Raw genomic sequence first — 27,289 nt, forward strand, 5'->3', positions numbered from 1 at the left:
TAAGTAAATTTCAGTGCTTACGACATGGAAACAAGATAAGAACCGGTGCTTAGCTCCCTCAGATGTTGCACGCTCTAGAAATAGCTGAGGAACTCAAACATACAGAGCATCAAAACCTTCGCTAATGAAAGGCAAGTTAAAAATATCCACTGTTATCCTTGGAAGTTAGCAGAGCTGAAGGACTTAAGTGGCTCTAATGGACTAAAAAAAAACCGACAAACACCCTAGTGGGAGCCTGTAGAAATCAACCAGAAACTAAAGTCAGAGGAAAGGAATCTTGGTTGTTACCGGTCCCGAGTTTTCAGAGGAAGAGCAGAAGGTCCTCAGCAGTACAGCCTGGGACAGAGCCTCAGTGTTAGTTTAGGGGAACGCACAAAGCGATGGCTCCTGCTTCACAACCTGGGCAGTTTGGTGAGTCGTCTCCTGAGCATGTTATTTCCATACTTTTGGCACTTCGGCCCTCAGCACTTTCTGCCTCGTTACCACATGCAGACACAGAAATGCAATGACAGGCTCTGTCTACAGTGAGTACGTGACATATTTGACCTCTGGGGCAGTTGAAGGGCCATAAAATCCACGGTAGACCATGATAAATGTTCAACCTGCTGCTTGATGTACAGCTGTAATATCACGATTTAACTGAAATATTAGCCTGAATTACTGTATCCCACAACAGGCAATTTCAAAAGAGGTTTTCTTTACAAGAAGCATTCGTTACAGCAATGAATGTTTGAGCTTGTTACCAGTTGCTGATAAAAGTTAGAGGATGAAACAGGACACACAACCATTTCTGCGACAGACATCACTTTCTCTGCCTTGACGTCTCCTCATGACCACTTATAACTCATCCGAACACGAGGTGTCCACAGCAGAACAGGGACCTGTCTGCTGCAGCTCAGACTGATGGGTCTCCCAGTCCAAGTCATCTGCCCAGCAAGAAATAATAGGTTGGTGAGTTTGGGGCTCCTCAGGCTACTCACATCACCGGGTGGTTTCCCATAACACTCAGTCCCTCTGTACTCCTCCCAGAACCTCTCACCCTGCCAGGCTGCTTGGCTGGGTTTCGCCTGACGATAGGAAGCCATGGATGCTCGTTCCCCTTGGCTCCCTTCACACGGCCAGAGTAGAGGGTGCCATTCATCTTACCTCAACGGAGCCATTTCCATTCCATCAAGTGATTCACAGCCACCAGAGCCCCTCTCTCTGGTGACAAATAGGGGTCTAGGGCCACCAGCTCAGATGTGGGCATCATCCAGCCTCTTTTGCTGGGCTAAAGTCCACCCCTGCAAGCACTGCCCTTCCTTTTCTTGCTCATCCCAACTCCTTCCAAGCCAAAGTGCTCTCCCAGCACCCTCTGGAAGAGCTGCGAATCCTTAATGTCATTGTTCATCCCCGTGGCTTTCCTTAGGAAGGCTCACTACTGTTCTGATATATTTTGGCAACCACTTAACATATTAATGCTCATTTCCTTACCTCTAAGAGACAATAAAGATGAGTTACTGGGCAAAACATGAAGTCTTTTGTAGCACTTGGGTTTTAAATCAGAGGAATTCAAAGGAGGGTAAGGATAATAAACCAATATATTATAATATTGTACCCAAGGCCTCAAAACGGTGAGAACTGTTTCTTAAAAACAACTGAAACGTCCCTGCCACGTAATTCTGTCAGCCCACTGAGTCATGAACCTGCTCTAGAAGCTGGCCTCAATCCTGGAACTGTAAAACCAAGAAAACTTTATCCCACTTTTGAGTAGAAAGGGGACTGTAAGCACGCAGCAATGCTACGCAGCCTGGAGATTTGCCACAATCGGGCATTTATCATTGATTGCTCATATGTGCTGCGGTGGGCAGAACACAGTGTGTGAAACTCAGTACCTCGGTGGGGCTGCAAGCACCCGTGCAGCCTCAGTGTCAGCTCTACGAAATGCCTTTTCTAGCAGAGGAACGAGGAAGAAGAGCAACAAAGCAAGTAATCAAAGGCTTTGCAGGGATTTAACTTTTGGCTGAGAACACATCCCTGGCAAGGGTTTAATTCAGGTTTTCTGGAGGTATCTGAGAACTGAGTCACACCCTGAAAGCCAGCAGTGGCTGAGCTCAGTGCCAGCGATCCCAACTCGATGAGCACCAGGCAGCGCTGGGACACAACCTCTGTCCTGGCAGACCAGCATTTAGCAGCAAAAATAACATGCAGGGACCTCCTAAAGTCTGTGGAACAAGAATAAATGAAAAATAATTCTTCAAATGTCACTTGTGCCTATCCAGCACAGCTCAGGGAGGCCACCCGCACGTCCATGCAGGTGATGGGTACGAATGCAGCCCAACCCCTGGAACCACCCTCTTGCTGCAGGGCACAGCCGCAGCCTCCACTCCGGTACCTGGTGCCCACGGCAGCACTCAGTGCCCTCAAAACTGCCGACGCACGCAGGGAAGGAGAAGAGAAAGGTGGGTACATAAACGCATACACATCAGCTCTGTGTCTCAAAAACTGTTGGGCACTGGTCAGCATCCTGCCTTCCTTCGAGGGCATTTGTGCTGGGAATGATTCTAGGTCACAAACACCGTCCCCATAACCTGTTAGAGTGAAAGAGCAATAGTGAAGCTGCCCCACATCAGTTCCTGGGGTTTCAGAGCCCCCAAAATGCTGGCTGAGGATACGGCTGGGTCTCTGCATGGGATCAGGGCTGGATGGGCAAGCACCAGGCTGGGCTCTGGCAGAGACAATTTGGCCACCCAGGTACCCGATGATCAGCGCAGGACCTCATTCACCCAAGGTGTGGTTCAAGGAAAGAAGTTTCTGAAACTTTTCTCACCAAAAAATACAGTTTTAACTACAACACGCGTGCTCACAATGAGGACCTGAGGCCACCCATCACTCCCTTTCACCCCCTGAGCAGTCTCTGGGCAGCACACACCAAGCAGCTCTCACAGAACAGTGCTTTCAACCCACACACCCACCTCTGTTTTGGATTTGCAGGTCTCCTGCCTGTCTCTCAGCATGTTGTCAAGGACGCCGCTCCTGCACCACACGTTGAACACAGTTTTCCCATGCTGATATCCCACTTCCTGGAAAAACAAACAAGGTCAAGGAGAAAAAGTATATAATTAATAACTACCAAATCATTAAGTCACATCACCTGCAAACAGTAGGAAACCCAGAGCTCCGCCCCAAAGCCAGGATGTGCTTTTGCTGCCTTCCAGCCTCAGCTACATAAGCTGTTCAGCCTAAGAATTAGGGGAACAATTAAGCAAACAAGGTGCTATTGTAAGTTCAAATGCTAATGGCACGTTTGACTCTACCGTACGCAAGGAACAGTGTCACCGGACACAACCATTGTCACAGCAGTGGCTCAGAGCAGGCTGCTCCTGGGATAATGCCATACAAAGAGAAGCTCAGGACATGGACGTATATGCCCTTCCCACGCTTGCTCATCATCTGGGGCAACGTAATGCTGCAAATTAATTTTGCCTTCTCCCCTCTTGGCTCAAAATAAGGCATGAAAAGGAAACTTTTCTAGCGAAGAGAAGTTCTCTTAGGGTAGCCAACTCCAAACACTCTGGCAATAAGTCAAGCCTAACAGCACTGAATGTCGAAGAGTCAGCTTGCTGGAAGAGAAATCATGGCACGTGGACAACACCAAACCCACAAACCCTATGTTTCTCTACTTTAAAAGTATAAAGTAATTTGCACTTGGAAAAATAACACGGCACTGCTTCATTAGCGTGGAAACAACTGGAAAAAATAAACTGACTGCTCCAAGTTTCGTTCTTTTTCTAACAAGGCAGCAGAAATGGTGTTGAAAATCAAATCAAGAGGCAGCTGTCAGGAGGCCCGGATCCTATTTCCAGCCCTCGTGCTGGCAGCCTGCACTAAATCTCAGGCTTGCATGGCACCTCTGAGTGCTGGAAGTAGCCCCATATTGTCTCTCCTCCGGTTTTTGGACCAGGCTGGAATTCACCTCTCATAATCTCTCACAGCTTCTCAGCCCAGGGTGGATGTGATCACTGAGCAGGAAAAGGGACCTGACAGATCTACAGCTGCTGGGTCAAATTGATCCAAAATAACAGCCAGAACCTGAGCTTTAGGAAATTAAATGCAGCAAACATGTCTCTGTCATTGAATCATATTATTGAATCACAGAATGGTTTGGGTCAAAAGGGAGTTCCAACCCCTGCCATGGGCAGGGACACCTCCAACTGGGTCAGGGTGCTCAAAGCCTCAATGCTGTCACCTCCAGGCTGATACAGAAGAGGGGGGGTTGACCAGAAGTGGGAGTTTTGTTCGTTTGAACATGCTGAATAGTTAAATGGTGCCCATTCCAATACTCTATAAAATCCAGATACACAGCTGAAATAAAACCCCCGCTACTTCATAGCCTGTGATGGTAAAGGAGTGCCTGGATTCCCCTTTCCTTTAAGGTCAGCACAGTTTGAAGCTTCTCTGGGGACAAAAGTGATTTAGCTACACTGCAGGGGCTGGAGATCCAGGAGGGTGCTGCCCCTCAGCCTGGGCAGAAACGCTTTGGTTTGAATGCTGAATTACAAAGCTAAGACAATTCAACTGCACATCAGGAGTCAGTTCCTCCTGTGCTGATTTCTGACACACAAAAAACCAAAACTAAATCCCAGAGACCTGTAACGTGGTACTTTTTCTTCATATTCTGGTGCCACGCTTCTGTAACTTGGAGCTACCCTTTGTGCAATGTCCTTCCTCTGACATTGGTGCCATTTTCCTCTTTCTATCAGGTGCAGAGGAATTGTGGATGATGGGTTTTATTAATAGAAGTGTTGACACATGAATCGAGCTAGCTATTCTAGCATGTAGCCCTTCATTTCGGTGATTCATGGCCTCTCTTACACACAACGACTTCAAATCTTTCATGCGACAACAAGGTACATAATGAAGGGGGAGAAACGATACCACTTGATGAACCCCAACTGCCCAAAACAGCTCAGACACCCAAGAGTTTCTACCACACAGCTGAGCAAGAAGTGTCATGAAGCAGAGTGAGGCAACTGTTCCATCCACAGGTCATTGCATAAACACGATTACTAACTCAATTTCTCCTGTTAATCCAATCTCACAGCCATGATATCATTCCACAGAATTATTTAGCATTAATTATTCACTCTGTGCGAACTGACTTCTCAACCTCTTCACCAGCTTAGGCACTAATTAGCACCACAAACTAGCAGATCTCTGTCGAACAGCGATACAGGGGAACTGCCTTCCCCGGGATGCACTTACACAGATTTCATCAAACTTCCCAAAGTCCAAGGTCCTGTAGTGGTCGATTGGAGGCCGGATGTATTCGCAGTAATCGCTGTTCTTCACCATCTCCAGCTGCCGCACACAGCACACGTACGCAAGACGTGTCTGGATCTCTGCCATGTTCAGCACCTGCCAACCGGGCCAGACACAATCATGATTCATTCAGAGATCTCATTTCAGCATATATTCTGTGTCCACAATGGAGAAAAAGCAAGTTATCTATCAACTCATTATTCTTCCAAGAGTGCACAGCAGCCTGCTGAAGCCTTCACACATCAGCACCTCCATCTGCTTCCCAGGCAGCGTGGACGAGCCAATAAGTCTCCTGAACCAACAGCAGAAAGGGAATTGTCTTTGAGCGTAGTTTTGCAGTTTGAGGATGAACTGAGTCTCCTTCCAGGACAGAGCAGTACCTTAAGAGAGATCTGTGCTGAGGTGAGAAAGACACAGAGGTCCTTCAAGGCAGTGGTGGTCTCTACAGCACCAGGGCAGAGATTTTGTAGAATGGTTGAGGTCAACAGGGACCTCTTGAGATGGTCTAGATCCAACCTTGCCTTAAAGCAGGGTCAGCTGGAGCTGACAGGTTGTCCAAGACCATGTTCAGCTGAGCTTTGAATATGTCCACAGATGGAGACTCTACAATCTCTCTGCCTAGCCAGTGTTTCACCACCCCAGTAAAAAAGGTGTTCTCTGGTGTTCAGTTTTCCTGTGTGCCTATCACCATTTGCACAACTGTCTGTCCCCTTGCTCGCTCCTTGAAAGAAGATGGGGAACCCTCCCATGTTGCACATAAAAACAGCTGCCATTGTATTGTAGTCTACAATACCTTGACTTTCTCAGCCAGTGGATTCCACCTTTTCCAGAGCAGCCACCAGCCAGACAAGCAGTCGCCATAGTTGGTGAGATCTGTCTCATCCCGGCTCCCCACATCAATGGCGATCACCACCTTTGCACCCATGGACCTCGCAACATCAGCTGGTGGGAAAGAAGGAAGCATCAGTGCAGGTGCTGCCAACCCTGGTGCTGCTCAGCCAAAGCTTATGTACATAATCTGACATCGTTCCTACCGGGAGAGTCTCTGAGCAGCTTCAGAGAGAGGAGACCTCATCGCTCTCTGCAGCTCCCAGAAAGGAGGGTGTGGGGAGGTGGATGCTGGGCTCTGCTCTCAAGTAACAGGGGACAGGATGAAAGAAAATGGCCTCAAGTTGCACCATGGGAGGTTTAGATTGGATATTAGGAAAAATTTCTTTACTGGAAGAGTGGTGAAGCCCTGGCAGAGGCTGCCCAGGGCACTGGGGGAGTCTCCAGCCCCGGAGAGGTTCAAAAAATGTGGCGGTGGCACTTTGGGACCTGGTTTAGTTGGAACGGTGGGGTTGGGTTGATAGTTGGACTGGATGAGTTTAGAGGGTTCTTCCAACCTCAATGGTTCTATGACTCGGTGAAAACATTGGCAGCAATCTTGCTGAGAGATGATTCCCCACTTGGGAAGGCTTCTACCCTACCTGCTCCATTCTAATAGCGAGACCCCAGCATACTGCCCACTCCACGCTGACCGAGCCTCTGCGTGACCAAAGGCTGAGCTCCCGTTTCTGAACTGCTGGTGAACAGCACACATTGGTGGGATGACCTGACTCTCCCTGATGCCACGCTGTCCCCAGAATCCATGTGAGGGCAGCAACAAAACTGGATCGCAGAGAGCAGGGAAGAGATAGGCACAACTTCAGTCCATGGCTACACGTTAGGTAAAACATGGAAGGGCAAATTAAATGCACATTAATTCCATCTCATGCAGCAATTCTGATGAGAACAAAAGATCTGGGAAACCCATGGAGAGAACAAGCGGCAGTGGCCTCAAAGAAGACAGCCAACAGCATCAGAGTCAGCCCTGCAGATAGAGGGTAATAAAGGAAAGGAGCAGCACAGGAACCAGGCAGCAAGGAAAGGCTGGGAGGACTTCAGTTGGAGAATGCTTTGGAATCCAAGAGAAAGATTCATATTTGGAAGTGAGAAAGAAATGAAACAACACTTCCTACTTGAAGGTCAGTAAAAGGACAAGCTGCAGCCTTTGGATACGGATGAAGATTTAGGGAAACGCCACAGGAGAGAAGCACACGCACCTCACAGAGTGCATCTATATTTCTCCCACACCCCCAGAGTCCAAGAGAGTTGGAGCTTCCAGAATAGTTATGCGTAGGAAACCCACAGCTCTGAAGAGCCAATTTAGACGCTTAATTTAGACACTTGTTTAAATCAGGTTTGTGCTGTAACTTGGATTTATCTTCCTGGCTCGTTCAGCCTATTGCATCTTTTCCACCCAGCATTACCGTACTTGTGCTCTTTGCACTCTCCAATATGGGCAGGTGGAAAAGGTGTTTTGGTTTACAAGACACCCTTTGGCTTGCAGACACAAGCAGAGAGGGTCAAATGCAGATTTTGGGGTCTATTTTGTGTTATTTCCATTTCTGGGCTTTTTTTTTGCAAATAGAATCATGATGGAAAAACATAGTCTGGGTTTCTCTGGAATGTGTAAATGACTTGGGTTGCTCATATGTGGAGTCTCCAATTTCAATTCCTTCCTCTTCATCTCTACACAATTATATCACAAACTGCAAGGACACCACACATCTCTCTTCTACCTTAGCCACCTCCCCAAGCCTTCTGCCTACAGTGATAAGGGTGACACAAACCCCATCCCAGGCAGACACGAGCGAATTCCTTGGGCCCTTTCAGGTTCAGTCCTCAGAGCACCCCAAACTCCACATCAGTCTTGAACGCCATGTGATTCCACGTGCTAGAAGCTGAACGAGATGCCAACACCCACCAGCTGAACCCTTCCAGCTCTGAGTGACTCCAGTCTGAGCAACGCAGAGTCAAAGCTGGTGCTTCCTCAGATTTATGTGTTCTTCGATTGACACTTCTTGAAAAGAAACTCAAAGATAGACTAGACATTTGCGGTTTAATTTCTGCCCTCTCCTTTCAGTGAGCACTAAAATAGATTCAAAATTAGCTTGGAATTACATGTTCTGAATACATTTTTGGTAACAAAAACCAGTCTTAATAAAGCTGCAATAAAGCAAACACCTAGGAAACAGCAAACATGACTCCTGGGAACCAACACGAGACTAAGGGTGTCTGCAATATTTCACCTTGTTTGCTTTTTTTGGGGGAACAAAAAAAGAGGACAAAGTTCAGCTGGGGCTGGTAACGTCTTCCCAAAACGTGCACCTACCAGGCAGGTTGTTGATGTAGCCTCCATCCATCAAGAGATGCCCATCCTTCGGGTCGCAGAGGGGAGGCATGTAGCCGGAGAGGGACATGCTGGCACGGACATACCTCCACAGGGAGCCTGCGGGAATGAGAGCGAGGGAACGGCAACAGCATTAACGACTGCTGCAGAGCGGGGTCAGCTTCTGCACTCAGTAAAATAAACGGGAGATGGAGGCTCTCCTGAGAATACCGTTAGGAAGTTATTAAAGCAGTTCATTATTTTTTATACCATAATCCTGGCTAGAGGGAAAAAAAAAGACTACCAGCCATACCACCAGAAAAAGCTTGGAAACATCAAGTTCAACTCATGCCTCATCTTAATTGCCTTCAAAGAGATTTCAGCATATGCCTGGCTGCAGGGATCTTTGGTGCTTTGTTGGGCTTATGCTGATAAGGAAAGGAAAAGGCTTCTCCTGGGGACAATGGGATGGGAAGGATAAGCAGATTGAAGTGCAGTTAGAACTGTTATGTTCTACGGAGATCCACAAACCCAGACTTGTAGTGGGAGTTGAACGTGAAAAATATGTGCTGTAGGAGCCCCAGCAGGCAGTTTTCCTTGCTCTGTAATAAGCAAAAGTTTTCACTCGTAAAATCAGTGCAAGTGCCTGGTGGCGATCTTCTCTCTTCTAGGCCATTTCTGTTTCTGGTGCTGCATGGAAGACCATCATAATCTCTTAAGCAGTTAAAAAGTTTAATCAAGTAAGAATTGATTGGGTCTGTTTCCTGTAAAATATTCTGCTTTAAGGCTCTTATTTACTGATTCAGCTCTTAACATTTGCATCAGCTGAATTGGGAAGATGCTGCAGTTCCAATGAGGCCAAGAGTCTCGGCTGAGAAGCGAATCTTTAAAATATCAAAAATAAATAGGACTCCCAGTGTTAGCTCACTTCTCAGTAATTAACTGCTCGGTTCTTCAAACAGAAATTCTTTCCAGCAAAGTGGGAATTGATTTTCTCTTTTCTTTTTAAAACACAGAACCGTTCTGTTTCGAATTATATCTTAAACACTCCCGCTGTTTACACAGGTCAATACCGGTACATTTGGGTTTATTATTCATACTTTTAATCGAGTTGGGATTTCCACCCAAGAAAAATGCTGACTTCTTGTGGTACACCCAAAAAACCCAAGATGGGCAACAGGAGCAGCTGAGAACTCCCTTCCTCTCCTTTCAGTGAACTGTGAAGGGGACCAGAACCCCTCTCCAGTTGATTTCTACCCGTACATTGAACTGCAGGGACAAGCAGCCGGATGGAGGGAGCTTCCTGACCTTAGCTGGCTTAGCCTGCTGCAGAACGGGTACAAAACCTCTAAGAAAGGTTAATCCTTTTTCTGCTTGTTTTAGCTCCCGTTTGTGTCCTCGGCAAACAAAGCCCCAGCGTGGTTCTCTAACCCACACCCTAACGGCAGGGATGGACAGTCCTACCCGCAGCAGCTCAAAGCCAGAACATGAGAGCACGAGGTGATATCTGGAGCACCTGAAGGCTTGTGCTGTCTTTGCTGAAGCCTGAGTCACGGCACCGTTCCCCCAAATAGACTAAAGCAAGTGTCCCACAGGGCGGCCGCCACGTCAGGAGCAGAGCAGACTGCTCAGATCTTTCTCCTCTGTTCAGTCAGTGTAAAGTAAGTTGCAGTTTTCCACCAGAGAAACAAAGGACTGGCCATAAATAAGAACCTGACCCAACTGCTGCTTCAGGCACAGAAGTCTCTGTGCAGTCTCAGCTTTGTTTAGGGGGAATTTGAATCTTAAAATGTTTTCGTTGCATTAGGACTGATTTATGGCTAAAACACCTGCGCTTCATGGGGTCTTTTAAGGAAACAGAATGGTGTCAATGGACTCATTTTCTCTCTAAACAGTGAATAAAGCATCTCATGTAATTTCTTCCTGACAGCTCTGTTCCTTGTTAGCTGTGTACAATGACAGTTTGGTGCTCAGCAAATAATAAACAGGAGGAAAAAAAAGGACGGAGACATTTAAAAGCAGAGGAAAGTTCCAGGAATAAGAGGTGCCTCTGAAGTCTCGCTTCACTTACGACCTGCTGCTGGAGAAGGCCACTTGCCCACTTACCGTCTGTGTGGACCCTCATTGCAGAGGCAGTGATGTCGGTTGTGATAGTGAAGTAAGGGATCCACAGATCCTGCAACAGAGGACAACCTAATTTTACTAAATCCATAACCTTGCACTTAAATGAAACCCCATGCTCAACACAGATCAAAGCAACCACCTCTGTATCTTAGCAGACAGAGCTGCAGACAGAAGCAGCTGCCTGGATGGAAAAAAACTGTCAGCCCCGTGTTTAAAGTTCACCGATTCGTTTCTTATGCAAACATTTCATGCAGAACCAAGGCAGACAAAAATCCTTATTTCCTTTCTTTAATAGCAAGAAATACTTGTTCCAGAAGAGCGTCCAAGCACACGTTGCAGCCCAGAAACCTCATCACTCAAACCAGGAGTTCACATTCTTTCCAATACCTGGTTTTCTTCCAGATGAAGCAGGGGTGGTGGTCTGACAATAACTCACATCTAAAGAAACTCCAAAGCTGTTTATTGCTGGAGGACAACGTGAAGAGAAGACTCAACTTTCATGCATGTGGTTCTTCTCTACATCTCTAAATACCTGCTGCTCATATCTCCCCTGGAGGCATGGCACTAAGCTGGAAAGACCTTTGATCTCATCCAATGCGTCGTCGTTGCATTCCACCCGTTTCCATCACACAGAGCAAGCCTTCCGTAATCATATCTTGGAAGGACACGCCCATATCCGTGGAAGGACACGCAACCCCTCAGTTCCCTGTGACCCCAACCTAAGGTTGTGGTAGGCAGCACCTTCCTGATCTCAATTCCTCAGACACCACAGTCCAAGACAGAGAGAGGGAAGAGTGAGAGTCACTGTCTCTTGACTAAGTAATGTTCCATTTGTACCCTGGGGTGATGAAAGGGTCATTTCAGTAGGAGAGGCAGAGCGATGCTGCTGAGACCCAGAGCTCCGTAGAGCTAGAGAGGACAACAATGCTTTGCAGCGTTTCCTACAGGAACAAGGAATCCTGCAAGGCAGATCTCCAGGGTCACCCCAGAGGCTGCTCAAGATACTGTAAGGCAAAACAGCAGCAAGGACTGTGGTACACAACCTACACAACAAACAGGATAATAGATAAAATGAATGGCCAAGCCAAGTTCTTTACAAGTTCATTGAAGAGGGGCTAGACCAAATCAACACGCCCTGCTCCCAGCAAGGGAAGTTCTCCTTTTTGCTTCAGCCATGCCTATACTCATATCCCACTAGATAGGAAACAAGAATGGGAAGGTGGCTTCCCAGCTGCATTAGAGCGTGTTGGACAGAGGATAGTTTTGGACAGTCTCCATGGTGTCCAGCGGAAGGGCAGCCTGCACAGGGGAAGGAGAAGGACTTGTCTGAACAAGACTGAACTTCTGCCCAGAGGACACAAGCTGACAGCAAAGCTAAATCAGGACTGAAGAGGTAAACCTGCCTTCCCATCTACCCAGCCTCTGCTCACGGGACAAGGCGTCTGGGTTTCTCTAGCATCGCTTTGATGTGACTTAAGCAAAAGAGGGTTTGGATTCCAGCTATCAGTCTGCATTGAGCAGTACTCCCTGCGTGGTCCGTCTGTGTTCCTGGTGTAAGCTCCTGCGCTATTCCATACAAAACTCTGTACCGCCAAGGAAAAGGTTTTTTTCTATCAAGTTTAATCTCTTAAGCAGCTTTGCGAGATGGTGGAACTGGGGAGGACGAACAGATGCTGCACAAACATTGCAACCCATCTGGTACAAATGCCATAGGAGGGCGGATGAATAGAGTGTGACTACAAGAGTATTAGGGGTAATTCTCCATGCAAAGATATTCCGGGGATTGGAGATCTCAGTGCATCAGACATATTTTAAGCAAAAATAAGGGAATGGAGGAAAAAAAAACCTCTATCCGGCACTTCCTTTCTTATTCATGCAGACACATGCACAAAGGAAACTAAACTTGAGACTTATTACGCAGTAATAAAGACTGCACTTCTCAGATATCATCTCAATACATTGGGGGCAGAGCATAACTCAAGTCTGAAACGGGACTTGATAGAAGTCTTTTCTGATTTCTCACATTTGAATCTCCAGCTGAGAGGACCTGCAAGAAGAATTTGTGCTTCTGGCATGGGGATAAAAATCCCAGAGCCTGGTGCTCTCCCAGGATGGGTAATTTCCAAGGAGCAAGAATTGCATTTCTTGAGAAGTATCTTTCAAGCCTCCTGCCCTGGATTTCAACGTGCTTTCCTGGAAGAACTGGCACAGGCTGATGTCCTCTCGTGGAGCACCTTGAGCAGCAGTCGTGGGGGTCCTGGCAATCAGGGCTGCACCACCACCAATGCTGCTGGGAATCAGGAAACACTGATGTTACCCAGGCTGGGAGACAGCAAATGTAAGAGACAATGGAAACCTTCATTTTCATGTCAGAAATAACTGTTCGATGTAAGTGCTTGTGCCCCCTGGCTCGGATGCAGAAGAGGGATGTGTGCCCACTGCAGCCCCTTGCTAGGAAACTCTCAGGTTCTGCTCCCATCACTGTGGATCCTCCCAGGAAGGACTAGTTGTGGCCAAGCATCCAAACAGAATCTCTGTTTGTAAGGTTTTGATTAACTCCTGTCAATAGGTACTTCCAGGTGGAAATCACTGCCACCCATCTGCCTCGGAAAACAGTCCAGCTACTGAGAAAAGATGGATCTGTTTGCAGGTTTGGATGCTTCAAAATAACGCTTTAAGAAAGCGTTTTCTCCTGTGAGGGTGGGTTGCCCAGAGCAGTGGTGGCTGCCCCATCCTGAAGGTGTTCAAGGCCAGGTTGGATGGGGCTTGGAGCAACCGGATCCAGTGGGAGGTGTCCCTGCCCATGGCAGGGAGTGGGACTGGATGGGCTTTGATGTCCCTTCCAACACAAACCATTCTGTGATTCTATGGTTTGTTCAAGGCTTTAATGCTCTCAGTTCAGCTTCTGCTACTTTATAAGCTATCCTCTACACTTCATCAGCTTTTGATTTCTGCTTGTCCAGTGACGACCAGTTAATCTGGGCTGATAACACACATTGCAACGAAGGGGAAACTGCCCCTTTCCTTGCAGAGCTACACAACATTTCTCTTTATTTATCTGAAGGAAGCCTTCCAATGTGAGGAAATCCTCAGGCACAGGCTGAAGTGTTCAGCCTGCGACACTCGCCGCAAAGATGATGCTGTTGCATGCCTTGGAACTGGATTTCTCTTGGACACCACCTTCCTGGGATGGCAAGGTTAAAATAGATCATATAATCACAGCTGCTAAAAATCATAAGGAAGGAATCTATTGCATCTTAAAGGGAAGTACATTAATCAACCGCTGAAATCAAACGCAGTAACAGACAGACTGGGGGAAGCTGGGGCCACCTATGCTCAGTGGAAATTTCCTTCCGCTTTGCCACTCTCACCTCCTCAAAGCTCTGCTCAGCATTGCCCTCAGCCCCAACCTGCACTGTCCCACCCACAGCTCACCCCACAGTAACCAAGAGAAGACCTTGCTTTGTACTACCGAGAAGGTCTCAAGGGTTGCATAAAGGCAGCTCCTTAGCTATGTCCAAGCAAGAGACGAGGAGCTGGTTTAGTCATCACACAATCCCGTGATGTCCTACCAGGCACTGCTGGAAGCAAAGATAGGAGCTGGAGTGCTTCCGACAGGGATATGCATGATTGAAGAGCTGAGAGCGTGGCTGGTGTGCCCGAAGAACACAACAAAAATAATTCCAGCCTCAGAAGCATTTCTCACAGTAAAACCTGTCTGTTCCCAGCACCATCCCCTCTGCACAGCACAAAGCTATTTTAAGCCGTGTGATGATTAATCACTTACTTTCATACTCGCATTAGGGAACGGTTTAGATTAGTTTTCATAAACATATTTAAAGTATAAATAGTGCTAATTTGCTACATAATCTTCCATCACGAGGATTCCAAACACAGGGATAATCAGGTTAAAACTGCAAATGAGGTAAGATGCGAGAGCACCCAAACGACCTCTGAGCTTGGTGATCTAGGGAGACAACCATCCATAATGTGCTTCACCAGTTGCTGTCACTGAGGGACAGAGGATGGGTGGGACTCTGAAAACGGCCATCAGCTCAGGCAGATCATACAACATCTAGGAATTACAAGAGCTCACCAAGTGCAGACCAGAAAGAAAACCATGCTGACATTACTGCAGGTTTCATAAACCCTCACTCCAGCTTCAAAAATAAAAGAAGCCAAACCCACTGCTACCCTCTTCAAGACCTCCTTCTGCAGTGCACCAAAGGTCTCTCAAACCTAATTAACAGAAAATAACAATAAGACAGTCTCAACATCCAACAATTCTACTTCAGTGACAATTTGTTCAGCCTGGAGAAGAGAAGGCTCTGAGGAGATCTTATAGCGACCTTCCAGTACCTGACAGGGCTACAAGAAAGCTGGAGAGGGACTGTTTCCAAAGGCTTGTGGTGATAGGACGAGGGGCAATGGGTATAAACTGGAAAGGGGCAGATTTAGACTGGACATGAGGAAGCATTTCTTCACAATGAGAGCGGTGAGACACTGGCCCAGGTTGCCCAGGGAAGCTGTGGCTGCCCCATCCCTGGAGGTGTCCAAGGCCAGGTTGGATGGGCCTTGGGCAGCCTGATCCAGTGGGAGGTGTCCCTGCTCATGGCAGGGGGTTGGAACTGGATGATTGTTAAGGTCCCTTCCTACCCAAACTATTCTATTATTCTATGATTCTATGACACAATTTAACTTTCCTCTACACCAACAGGATCCTTTTGCAAATCAGAACAGAAGTAGCTACAATCAACTTGTGTTTTCTAAATCCACCAAAACGAAAGAACAGGCTCCTTCCTATATTCACCTAACATCACATTCACAGGTTTAACACGTTTTCAGCCATCCCACAGACCTGTATCCCAAATCAACAGGGAAGGAATCTATTTCTGCTGCAACCGAATACAGTGACACTAGTGACTGTACATCACATGAATGAGCAACCTACCTCTATCTGCTTGTCTTTGAAAATGTTGTTGATGCTCTTGTTAAAAGCTGCTCCAGAAAACATAGAGGTTATTGGATAGGTCAAGTCTAGAAATGTCTTAAACACTGAGTTCATCATCTAAAAAAAAAAAGAGAAAAAAAAAGCATTTCAAAGGTAAATATATGCAAGAATCCATATTAACGTATTCATTAATGTATGCAAGTCAAGAGACATTATATTCTTGATTCTACAGCCAATAACACTGGAAGAGTTGCTGTCGTAAGCACAAAAGTTGTCCGGGGTCAGAAACACAGCTATGAAAACTACACCTAGTAACTCATGTGTGGTGCCATGCACTTAACCCAACCAGCAGCAAACTCTGTAGCCAATTTGCAATAAGGTGGTGGAAGAATCTACGTCCGCATCACTTCCCTCCTGCCCACAAACCCGAACGGCCTCTAGAGGAGCGTGCACAAGCATGTGTCTCTGCCCTAACAAATCCATGCAAATGGCACAGGTTAATTCTTGATTTCTTTTAATAAAGATATTATTCATTATCTCCCTCTCCATCATCCTTCTGAGCCAAAACTTCAACTTGTTTAAAGCTCCTCACAGGGTACATGCAGTTCACCTGTGTGGAAAAGAAATCACAACTCTGTAACATCGGAATTGATGGAAACATTTGTACATCTCATCTCATTTCTGGATCACACCTGATTTGTCTTCCTGTCTGAAGCCTTTTTTTATTGTGATCACATGTATGTGATCCCCTGGGACTGCAGTGAGGTTTAGTCACTTTAAAAAGGTTTAAATACATATCCTACATATTAGTGTCAATTATTTCTCATCCCTCAAGCGAGTTACTGCGCTTCACCCTGCTGAGGGGTAGCCAGGGTTAGGATATGCCCAGGGCAGCCTCCATGAGCTCGACAAACCACATCACTGGAGGTTTTTAAAGCACTGTAGATACCCATTATATTATAACAAACAACAGTGGCAGCCACTGTTCAATGTGCCCCTTCTAAACACATGTACACTGTAAGCAAGCTTCATGGATTCATTTTCCCCCTCCATTTCAAGTCATTACACCTCCACGCTGACCTACAAGATAAAAGGATGAGAACATCTATACGAGATGGCGTTATGGCCACTGTATCTGCCCCATAACTGTGCTGTTGGCCTCGAATCGTAATAATATGCAAACCAAAGCCAATGTGGGGCTGTTGGAATGGGTCCAGAAGAGGCTACAAGGGTGATCCGAGGGCTGGAGCACCTCCCGTACGAGGACAGGCTGAGAGAGTTGGGGTTATTCAGTCTGGAGAAGAGAAGGCTGCAGGGAGACCTTATAGCGACCTTCCAGTACCTGGAGAGGGTACAAGAAAGCTGGGGAGGGGCTGTTTCCAAAGGCTTGTGATAGGATGAGGGGCAATGGGTATAAACTGGAGAGAGGCAGATTTAGACTGCACATAAGGGGGAATTTCTTCACCATGAGAGTGGTGAGACACTGGCACAGGTTGCCCAGGGAAGTCGTGGCTGCTCCATCTCTGGAGGTGTTCCAGGTCAGGTTGGATGGGCTTTGGGCAGCCTGATCCAGTGGCAGGGCAATGGAATTAGATGATCTTTAAGGTCCCTTCCAACCCAAACTATTCTGATTCTATGATTCTTGGTTAAAATGCAATAGAAGACAAAAAAAACCTCAATTAACTCCTTCATAATTCAGTAGGGTTTCATTGGATGAAATATTTCTGTTAGATCAAATATTTTCTCTCTCCACACATTCTCTATAATGTGACAACTTAACAGAGAATATGGCATTGGACTCAGGCAGAGACCTACAGCAAGAAGCAGCCTCCAAACCTGTCTGTTAACAGAGCCGTGATCAACATCTGGGCTTTGCTTTACTCTAAAAAGGATTTATAGGAGAGTAGAATTAGCTGACATAGTCACATCAGCTGCTTTTAAATAGGCATTAGGTGTCTGCCCAGAGAATACATGTATAAGTATAAAGGAAATAAAACAGAACCTTAAAAACAAGTATAGAAACAGGAAACATGGGACAATGTAAAAGTCTTAGCAGAAACCAGTTATGATCCTGTCACCTTCATTCACATCCTCATTTGAGGTCCTGATGGGGGGAGCAGAATGCAGCAACCTAATACAGACCCGCTACCTAGAGCATCAGAGTGAAATGGAATGAGCTTTGTACTTTAAATAGAGATATGGCCTCTGACATTACTTAGAATGATTAAATCAGGGAAAGAGGCATTTACAGAAAGTCCTTTATTTAATAGTGAAGAAAAATCTCTCCACCTCAGCACCAAACATCGGGCTGTCCTTGCTGTGAATGATCTCTACAATGCTGAGCCTCTATTTTCCCTACAATTAATGCTTGCAGTAGTCTTGTACCTTAATAAAATACTTCTAATTAACAGTTATTTCTTAATAGTCTCATTTTTCACAACTGGAAGATGCCCTCTCAGCAGACGCTGATGACCAGCAGCCTCCCTCAGCCTTCCAAGAACTGCTGCTACCACCTCCCATTCTCCAGATAAACTCAGTTACAGATCACACTTTGGAAAGGCTCAGAGCCTCTCAACTTCTGCTCCACTTCTCCACAACCAACAGTACAAAGACCAATGCTGCATCTCCAAGAACGACGCAGCTGTGGTTCTCCACAGCACAGAGATGGGAAGCTCGGCCCTAAGGCACCAGTTCTCTTGGGAAAGAGCAGGTATTTCACATTAACTTCTCGCCAACTTTCATTTCTACCGCTCTGCTGCCAGAGGACCATGCTTATTAAGGAGACCTTCAATCCTAAGACTATTTTCAAAAGCTACCTCGTGATATAAGGCAACTTCAACAAGAAAAGGACAAGGTTCTTCTGCTCTATGAGAAGCATCAAGCTTTATAAGCAGCAGAACAACAGCAAACAGACCTGACAGTGGACAAAAAGAGAGCTAACTATAACCTCTAGCTATTTTGTTCTTTGGTGAAGAACAGTTGTGAATTGTTACCAAAACCCAGGATAATCCCAGGATTTTTCAATGCTCCTGAGCATATAACTAAAGCAAAGATATAGGAAAACTTGTTGCAAGAGCAAAGTCTTAAACCAGCAGAAGATTAAATGCTTTTAAACAACTAGAGACGGCACCCAGAATGGCCCTTAGTGTCTTCTCAGTGTTCTCCTATAAAGTTTCAAGGAAACAGCACAGGAACTCACAAAGAAAAAGGTGTTAAAATAAAAACATAACTCAGGCCAACTGCAGGGTTGTATTTATCCTGAAGGTAGGAATAACAATAATTGAAGTTCAGATCTAAAGGTAAACTAGTAAGAAATCAAAGAACTGAAGAAAATTCAAATTAATCCATCTAAGAACCCATAACGATCTCTGAATTGGGCAAAGGGAAGAGACAAAGTAAGTATATGGGGGTTGGAATTGGATGATCTTTAAGGTCCTTTTCAACCCAAACCATTCTGTGATTCCATGTATGTTTTAAAAAAGACTCACATGTTCTATTCCTCTACCTCTAACACATCTGCATGGCCATGCGCTGACATAGTGGCCACAGGACAGAAATAGGATGTTTTGGGCTTTCCAAAACAATACACGTTTGATTTGGTGTGCAACCTTTGATCCAAATTTCCCAAATTCTAATGCTTGATTTAGGGTTAATTCCACCCCTTCACAAATAATACAATTGAAATGGTAACTATGAACTACCAGGCCTTATCACTGCGTGAGAACAGATTTTTACTGCACTGCTTGATATAACAAAAGTTGAAGACTTAACAAAACCACTCCTGCTCTTAATAATCTCAACTACAGGTTCCATCTGCGAGGCAACCAGAGGGAACACTTCAGCTGGCTCACCAGGGAAAAGCAACCGGCTGTTGTAAGCAGAGAAATCCAGCGACTGGAACCACCCAAAGCAGCCGAGCAGGTTCTAAGGGGGCAATGAGGAAGGACCCTGGCAGCCCAATACTGTCCATGAGCAGCTGCAGGCTGAAGGGTCATCAACCCAACTTAAAAGACAATCTCTGCACATTCATTAATGTCCAATCTGCAACGAACCTCTGAATTATTTAGGATTTACTGTGCACTTCAAGGTTGCTTCAGCTCAAGTTCCCTTCTGCTGTGTTAATCACAGTGACCAAAGCTCCCTCCACCTGAGGACCAGACCAGTTCACATTGCTAATGTCCTCTGGGCAGGAGGTTCTTTCCCATAATATCCTGCCTGCTCTTCATGCCAGTTTGGTAATGTTTGCCTCCTCAGCTCAGATTTTGTGTTTGTGGGGATCTGTTCTTGTAGTTGTTGTTTTACAGGAGGATCTGGCATACAAACAAAATAATACAGTGTAGGATGCAAAGTGATTTACAAACCACTGCACCTAACAACGACGCTCTCCTCTGACCTCCACAGCGAAAGGACCATTCATGGACTGCATCACGCAGGCATTGCGCCCTTCCTCGTTGACCCTGGCTGGCTGCACGCTGCCACCAGGCTCCTCTGCAGCGCTCCCAGGCCATCCAGGTCCAGGTCCTACAAGGACTATGGGTGCAGTATGGCAGAGAACAGCACTTCTTCCCCAAAATCCATGGAGAGGATCAAGAAGAGTATTGAGACGCAGTCTGACAGCAGCTCAACCCAACCCGAGCTGGGGCTGGGGCTCTGCCTGCCCTCTGCCCAAAGCCTTTGCTGCCGGCACCTCCCAGGCTGAGCTGGCCAGAATCCAGCATGACAGAAAAAACGAGTGATGAATTTTTGGCCAGATCAGCTCCTTAAACCACAGCATCTCCCAAGGCATGAATACGGCAGCAGAATCTCATGATTGCAACCTCAAAACCCCCCACATTTATTTTAGCTGTCATGCAAACACAGACAGCAACCCACTGCAGCATCCTATCTAGCAATTCTTAATTCTCATTAAGGGAAGCATTTTAGCTACACGTTCCCACAACCTTATTTGCTTCAACAACAGAACACTCCATTCTTTGTGAAATAGTTATACTTTGAAATATTAATTCCCCAATTAAAAAAAACAAAGTTGTTTGTTTGCCTTGCCGTGCTGGTTAAGCACAGGTGAAGAACACACACAGGCAGTACAGAGTAACTAACCTGACTGGTAATTTTCACAACCCTCTGTCCTTTGACAAAAGAGTCATTTATTTCTTTCCTGCTTCATTAGCTCCAGAAAACACATCCCATTAAAAATATCCCTTCTCCCAGCCCTGAGTATACAACTAAAGACATGCCAATATCTTAAAAATACAGAAAAGAGAATTAACTGTAGGACAAACCCAGCGTTTACTTTGATGGATTTAAAACATAAATAAATATTGAGTTATCTAATCCATGACAGCAAAGACATTTCAAAATCCCCCCATGGGCTACAAAAGCCAGGCTGCAAGGTTTTGCAGAAAGAGCACTCGGAAATAACCTTCAGCAGCAAAAGCTTGCAGGTTTTGGAGGAGCAGAATCAGCAGCTTCTGTAGCAGGGAGGGCTCAAGCCTTTGTGCAGAACGTTGCCTTAATGAAGGATGCTCCCCAGAGCATCCCTTGCGGGCCTCTGGCAGCAAGGTTGCTCTGCAGAAAGCAGGAATGTCCTGCAGCATCTGGGGCTTATTTGATGGATCTCTCACTCATGCTCCGTCCCTTTGAGTGGATCTTCTGTAAATCCCCAAACCTCCCTGCTATCACATACAGAGCTGGCGCTCGTGGAGAGAAGCCGCTCTCCTGGCTCAGTCTACAGTCGCTGCAAAACAATACAAGAGAAAACAGCTCAGAATAGCCATGGTTAAAAAGATTTATCATCCCTCGAGCTACTTTGTACATCAGCTGTGATCTGAACTTGGAGAGAGCGTTTTCATGGCAATTTACAATGCTGGACTGTGCTGTTAGGAGAGAAAAGGCCTTCAAACAGAGCCGTCTTTGCTTTCTTCATTCTCAAACCCTTGAACAATTTCTGGTTTGGATCTGGCAAGCTTGTGAGAGCACTCATGAAAAACATCAAGTAAATCCATTCTTCATTAACAGATGAAATGTTTGCTCTAACAGAGGCCGCTCACCTCTCCTCCAGCTCCTTATTTGCAGATTTCACGGCAGCAGCGCCTGAAACAGCCCAAGGCTGGGCCAAACCTGCCTTTTCCTTTGTGGAATGTTCTCTGAGCTTTGCCATTTGTGCCCAAAAGTTAATCAATAGATTAAATGTTCTCTTTTCATATTTAACTATTTCTGGTAAAAGCAAGAGCATTCCAGATTAGGCTGGTGAGCTCAAGAGCTGCAATGCTCAAAGTGAAGCCGGCTTCGATGGAAGCACAGCCCGGAGAAGCAGAGAACACAGCATTTCCAGCTCTGCATCACCCTCTGTGCAGAAGAGATCTGACAAATTAACAGACAAGAAGAGATAATCCTCCGGACAGATGCACAAGGAAAATTCCATCCCTCGAGCCTAACCAAGAGCAACGGAGAGAGGGCAGCGAGCCACAGATTGCTGGGAAAACATTGCAGGGAGGCAGTGCCCCTGCTCACCCTGCTCAGATGCTGCCGCCCTGTAACCACTTGGTAGTGACCAGTGTGGGAAATAAAGAGGGCAAGCTTAAAAGGATGTCTGATACGATTCAGTGCGGTTGGTTTTATATCCTTAATCTCAAGCCTCCTCCACTTCTGCGAACACAGCGAACTATTTTTTATCATAAACAGTTTATGTTTCGGGTGCATCCCAGCCCCGCCAGGCACAGACAGTTGTTAAATAAAAAGCATAAAATCCACGTTTTTCTGGCAGACAGTGCCAGGGAGGTGAAGCAGAGCCCCACGGTCCTCTGCCCACGGGTACAGCACAAAGAGGCTGCTGCCTCAATATGGTTTTTAACACCCCAGACTATCAGGCTTGCAAAGGAAGTGCCATCATCCCAAGTCACAGCAAATTTCATTTCAAAGTCATGACAGGTTAGAATTCACTTGGGACAGGTCAGCAGTGTACAAGTATCAACTACATACCCCTACTTCCCACAAAATTCTACATCTAAACAGACCTGGAGCTTAATCGAACTTAGAAAACAACCTGTGCTGCCCCGTCAATAAGAAAACCAACATGAAAATGTGGGTTTCATACAACCAATGCAGAGTTGTAGCCAGAAAACCCCAGAAACAACACTAATCTGCACCTCCAGTCAATCTGAACCAGTGAAATCTAACGCTAGAGCAAATTTCCCCCAACATTTTATCAGTAAATTCACCCACAGAATCTTCCCAATCCTTGGTTTAGCTATGAAAATATGGTTTTGCTTGTATTAAATAGTTAAAATTAAAGGTATCTCCTGAACCAGAGCGCCACCACTCTGGAGTTCTCCGGGTATACTGTGAACTCCCCATTTTGTATTTAGGTTAGAGAAGGATTACCTCTGTCAATCAGTTCCACTGAAAAATGAAAGCATGTGAGAACGAAAGAGAGAAAATTATACAAAGAGAAACACAGTTGTTGAGAGTTGGAAAGAAAACAAGATTCCAGCACATGAAAAGAGAAGATAAAATAAAGATAAACATAGGCTCATACACTTAAACAACACCACTTGGCATTTACAATTGGACTGGACTTTGTGTAGAGCAAAGTCAAACGTCTGACTCCTGCCTCCTTGGGCGCCCACATCGCCTGCCAGCGCAGCAGAGAGCATGTTCCCAATTCACTCCTGAATGCCAGGAGGGGCTTTTCCATCAGCCACCATGGTATAGGGGGCTGTGCTTCCCTTGGGGTCACACTTAAGCTCATGCCCTCCGCCTGAGAAGTGCGACATTCCCAGTGCTTACCGTGGCCCACTGCCTGGCTTTGATCCTCATCTGGTTGAAGCTGCGTTCTTCGGCGTATAAGGCACTCATAAAAGCACCGATGGATGTTCCTCCGATCATATCCACGGGGATGCCGGCTTCTATCAGTGCTCTGATAATTCCCACTTGGGAGCATCCCCTGTCCAAGAAAAGACAAACAGGTATTATCAGACAAACGGCTGCTGAAAGGACGTACAACTATGAATGCCTCCTCCCTCCTCAGGGAACTCGAGTGTGTTCCAGCCGAACTGCCGGTCTGCGGCTAAACAAGCCTCAATGCCAGAAAAAGATGTCAAGGACGCAGAAACCTCCAAACAGGCTCCCTGGGGATCCTGGGCAACACACAGCACCCAGGCGGGCTTCAGCGGCAGGCAGCGATACAGAAACAACAACCAGGAATGAAGGTGGTGGACATGCACGGGAGATGTCAGCATGGCTTGAAGGGAGCAACGCATGGAAAAATCAGCCAGGGTTCTTCCAAAGCAGCCACAAGTGGCTGGGTTTCAGAAACTGTCCCGCAAGAGCCTTTTCCACTGACTCTTCAAAGAAACTCAGCCAGCCTGCAATCAGGGGACAGGTCAGCGCATGGGCAAGAATGAATTGAAGATGGAAAACAAACAGCAAGAAGAGACAAACAGCGATGAAAAGGCAGGAGGTTTGTTCACCACACAGACCCAGGAAAGGGGCAGATGAGGAGGCTGTCCTTGAGGACTGAACAAATTCCTTCAGGACAGTAAATCTACAATCCTCCTTGAATTAAATAAGTGCAGAAGGACCTTACGGCAATGATGGAATCAAGTGATAAGGCCAGATGAACCTCAGTGCTGATGGGAGAAAAGCAAAGCAGAAACAGCAATGCCCCTGCAGTGATGAGCTCTTAACCCTCGGCTCCCACACGGAGATTTTGGAACCGCTGCAGATATTGTCTGAGCAATATTAACCTAGTGTTTGGTGGAAATTCAAAAGGCAAATCAAAGATACCAAAATGAAAAAGAAAACATAAGAACACACATCCAGGACACACCAGCATTTTGAAAACTGCAAGGAAGCTCAGACTTCTCAATAAAAAAAAATATAGCAGAACTAGAAAATGAGCGGGAGAAAAGCAAAAAAGAGAACCAGAATATGGACAGGACTTCAGGTGAGAAAAACTAGACTCAAATCTGAGACTGGGGAAGATGATGACTGACAGGAGCCACAAAGGGCCAGGCGAATCACCAGGAAGAAGGTTTAATTTAAAGGATTTACACACACACTTATGTAACATACAAACTGGGGAACCCACTGAGACCACATGCTAAGAGGTCCAATCACAAATAGATTTAAACATAGACTGGATGAATCAAAGGCATCAGACTGTCAGTGGCTACTGAACGTGGGAAATGGAGGTGTGACCTCATGTTTAGGAAGCTCAGAAGCTGCTAGTGGGGGCAAACACTCATTTTGGAAGTGATCACTACTAACTATCATCAGATGGGAGAGCACAGAGGAGGAGCATTTGATCCAATCTAACAAACAGTGATCCCCCAATGGGAGAGAGATCCCTGTCTGCTCTACAGAACCATTACAGAAACACAGAAATGGCCAGTGGAGCCAACTGCCTTCTTATCGAGACAAAATCACAGCGTCAGGTTTCAAATCCTTTGTCTAATTAATATCAAGTCTAATTAATATCAAGTTAATATCAATTAATATCAGTTCATTCCACCTGGATGGATGCTTCACTATCTAAGCCATATAGTGGTAAAATCTTTTCCAACTTTCAGCCCATTTCTCTTCCCCTCCCCGCCCCAGTTTGCTCTATTCCTGTCCTCTTTCCCCTTGCTGTTTACATCCTATAAATACTCGCTAACAGCTGCCAAGGCCACCATAGGTGTCATTTGGCGAAGCTATGCTGAACGCATTCTTTCCATCTAAATCAATCCCCTCCAGCTGCTGACGTGCTTTGGGACAGGTTCTGGGTTATACTGGTGCAAATGACTTCAATGACAGATCCACACCGGTGAAACCCAAGAGCAGAGAAGGGTTCATTGGTTCATTTAGCTTTCCTCTCCAAATCCTCCTTCCTCTGCTGCTTCTTCATAAGATGCCTGAAGTTAAAAGAATTCTATTCTTATCCCTGCTGGACGAGCCCATTGTTTTTAGGCTTTTAAATCGCAGCTATTTTTGCAACCCGCTTCCTGTGCCTGGCACTCGCTGTTGCCTTATCCCTGCGTGCGAGGCACTGGCTGACACCGACATTTCGCTGAGGAACAGACCTCACAGCATCTAACCTGCTTTCTGGAGAAAGCACACATTATGTGATTTTCAACTCCTGTACAGCACAGGCAGTTTGAAACCGGTCAGTCCAGACTGGATTCTCTCCCTTTAACCTCTGACGAAACCGGATCTCTTCATTCACATTCATGCATCCATAAAATACAAGGGATCTGATGTGACCACTCAAGATTTGGTTTTACTTTGCTTGTATGAAGAACAAAAGATTACTCAGTGCTGGTGAGGCCACAACTCGAATCCTGGGTTCAGTTTGGGGCCCCTCGTTCCAAGAAAGACATTGAGGGGCTGGAGCACATCCCGAGAAGGGAACGGAGCTGGGGAAGGGTCTGGAGCCCAGGGGTTCTGGGAGCAGCTGAGGGCCCTGGGGCTGTTCAGTTTGGAGAAGAGGAGGCTGAGGGGAGACCTCATTGCTCTCTGCAGCTCCTAGAAAGGAGATTGGGGTGAGGTGGGTGGTGGACTCTTCTCACAAGTAACAAGTGTTAGGATGAGAGGAAATGGCCTCAAGTTGTGCCAGGGGAGTTTTGGATTGGACATTATACAAAATATCTTTACTGACAGAGTGGTGAAGCCCTGGCAGAGGCTGCCCAGGGCAGTGGGGGAGTCTCCATCCCTGGATGGGTTCAAAAAAGCCTGTAGATGTGGCGCTTCAGGACAGGGTTTAGTCGATACAGTTGGGTTGGCATCATATTTGGACTGGACAGACTTGCAGGTCTTTTCCAAACTTAATGATTCATGATTCTATTATTTTTACTCTTACTGACAAGCCATCACCTCTGTACATCAATATCCAGCTAAACTTGTGACAGCCACGTATCTCCAAACGATGCAGCGATCTCAAAGCACTGACCTGCAAGATGGGAATGAAAGTACTTTTCTTGCTCAGAAAGGGAACTGCCAGACTAAATTACATTCCATTTATACACAACTACATAGCTTCCAGCACCCTGAACAGGAGCATTCACGACTGATCACGTTTGTGCAACCAAAAATCCTGAAGAAAGGCCAATGCGACTAAAGCCACCCCACTTCTCCAGGTACCTCCCAGCCTCCTTAAAGACAGAAATGGCTTCTTTCCCCTCCCTGCCGCTTTAGGCCATCATTATCCCAGTAACACCACTATGTGAAACTTCTTAACAACTCCTCACTGTTGGTTCTCCCTTGGCCACTTCTTCGCAGCTCAGGACCTCCGTAAACACGGGCCGGCTGCCAAGGGAAGCTGCGTGCCGGAGCTGGTGCCATGCCAGGCCGCTCACTGACAACCTGCCCATGCATCACGGAGAGCCCGAGTGGGCAGCTCACACACTGCAGGCGAAAAGAAACCCCAGCCAGGAGCTGCGTCCCTGGGAACGGTCACAGTACCAGCACAGGAAAGAAAAAGCAGGGATCATGCGCTTCTTGTAATCCCAGGCACGGTTTCACAGGGGATCTTGTCCTGTTAGGGCAACATGTGAAAGTACAAGGGTTTTGCAAGCAGAGTATAAGGGATGATTGCTTAAGGCAATGCTGTACATCACATCAGAGCCAGAGCGCTTGCACAGAGCAAAGGAAGGGATGGCGAAATCTCTCGTCACCCAGCTGACATGGAGCTAAATGTCATTTACTCTGGAGGAAAGGAGAAACGGGGGAGTCCATCTAGATAC

At 46.4% G+C, this 27,289-nt stretch overlaps 1 protein-coding gene across 1 annotated transcript in view; it reads right to left on the reverse strand.

The window, feature by feature from the left end:
• PNPLA7 (patatin like phospholipase domain containing 7) overlaps positions 1-27,289 on the reverse strand; it is a 136,086-nt gene that overhangs the window by 10,469 nt on the left and 98,328 nt on the right. The window contains exons 27-33 of the mRNA XM_054083893.1: positions 23,355-23,511; positions 15,570-15,686; positions 10,601-10,670; positions 8,498-8,614; positions 6,095-6,243; positions 5,245-5,397; positions 2,955-3,062 (exon numbers count right to left, since the gene is read on the reverse strand). Coding sequence (XP_053939868.1) covers positions 2,955-3,062; positions 5,245-5,397; positions 6,095-6,243; positions 8,498-8,614; positions 10,601-10,670; positions 15,570-15,686; positions 23,355-23,511 — 871 coding nt within the window. The remainder of the gene's footprint in view (positions 1-2,954; positions 3,063-5,244; positions 5,398-6,094; positions 6,244-8,497; positions 8,615-10,600; positions 10,671-15,569; positions 15,687-23,354; positions 23,512-27,289) is intronic.

This window comes from Cuculus canorus, chromosome 19, assembly GCF_017976375.1.
Source record: "Cuculus canorus isolate bCucCan1 chromosome 19, bCucCan1.pri, whole genome shotgun sequence".
NCBI lineage: Eukaryota > Metazoa > Chordata > Aves > Cuculiformes > Cuculidae > Cuculus > Cuculus canorus.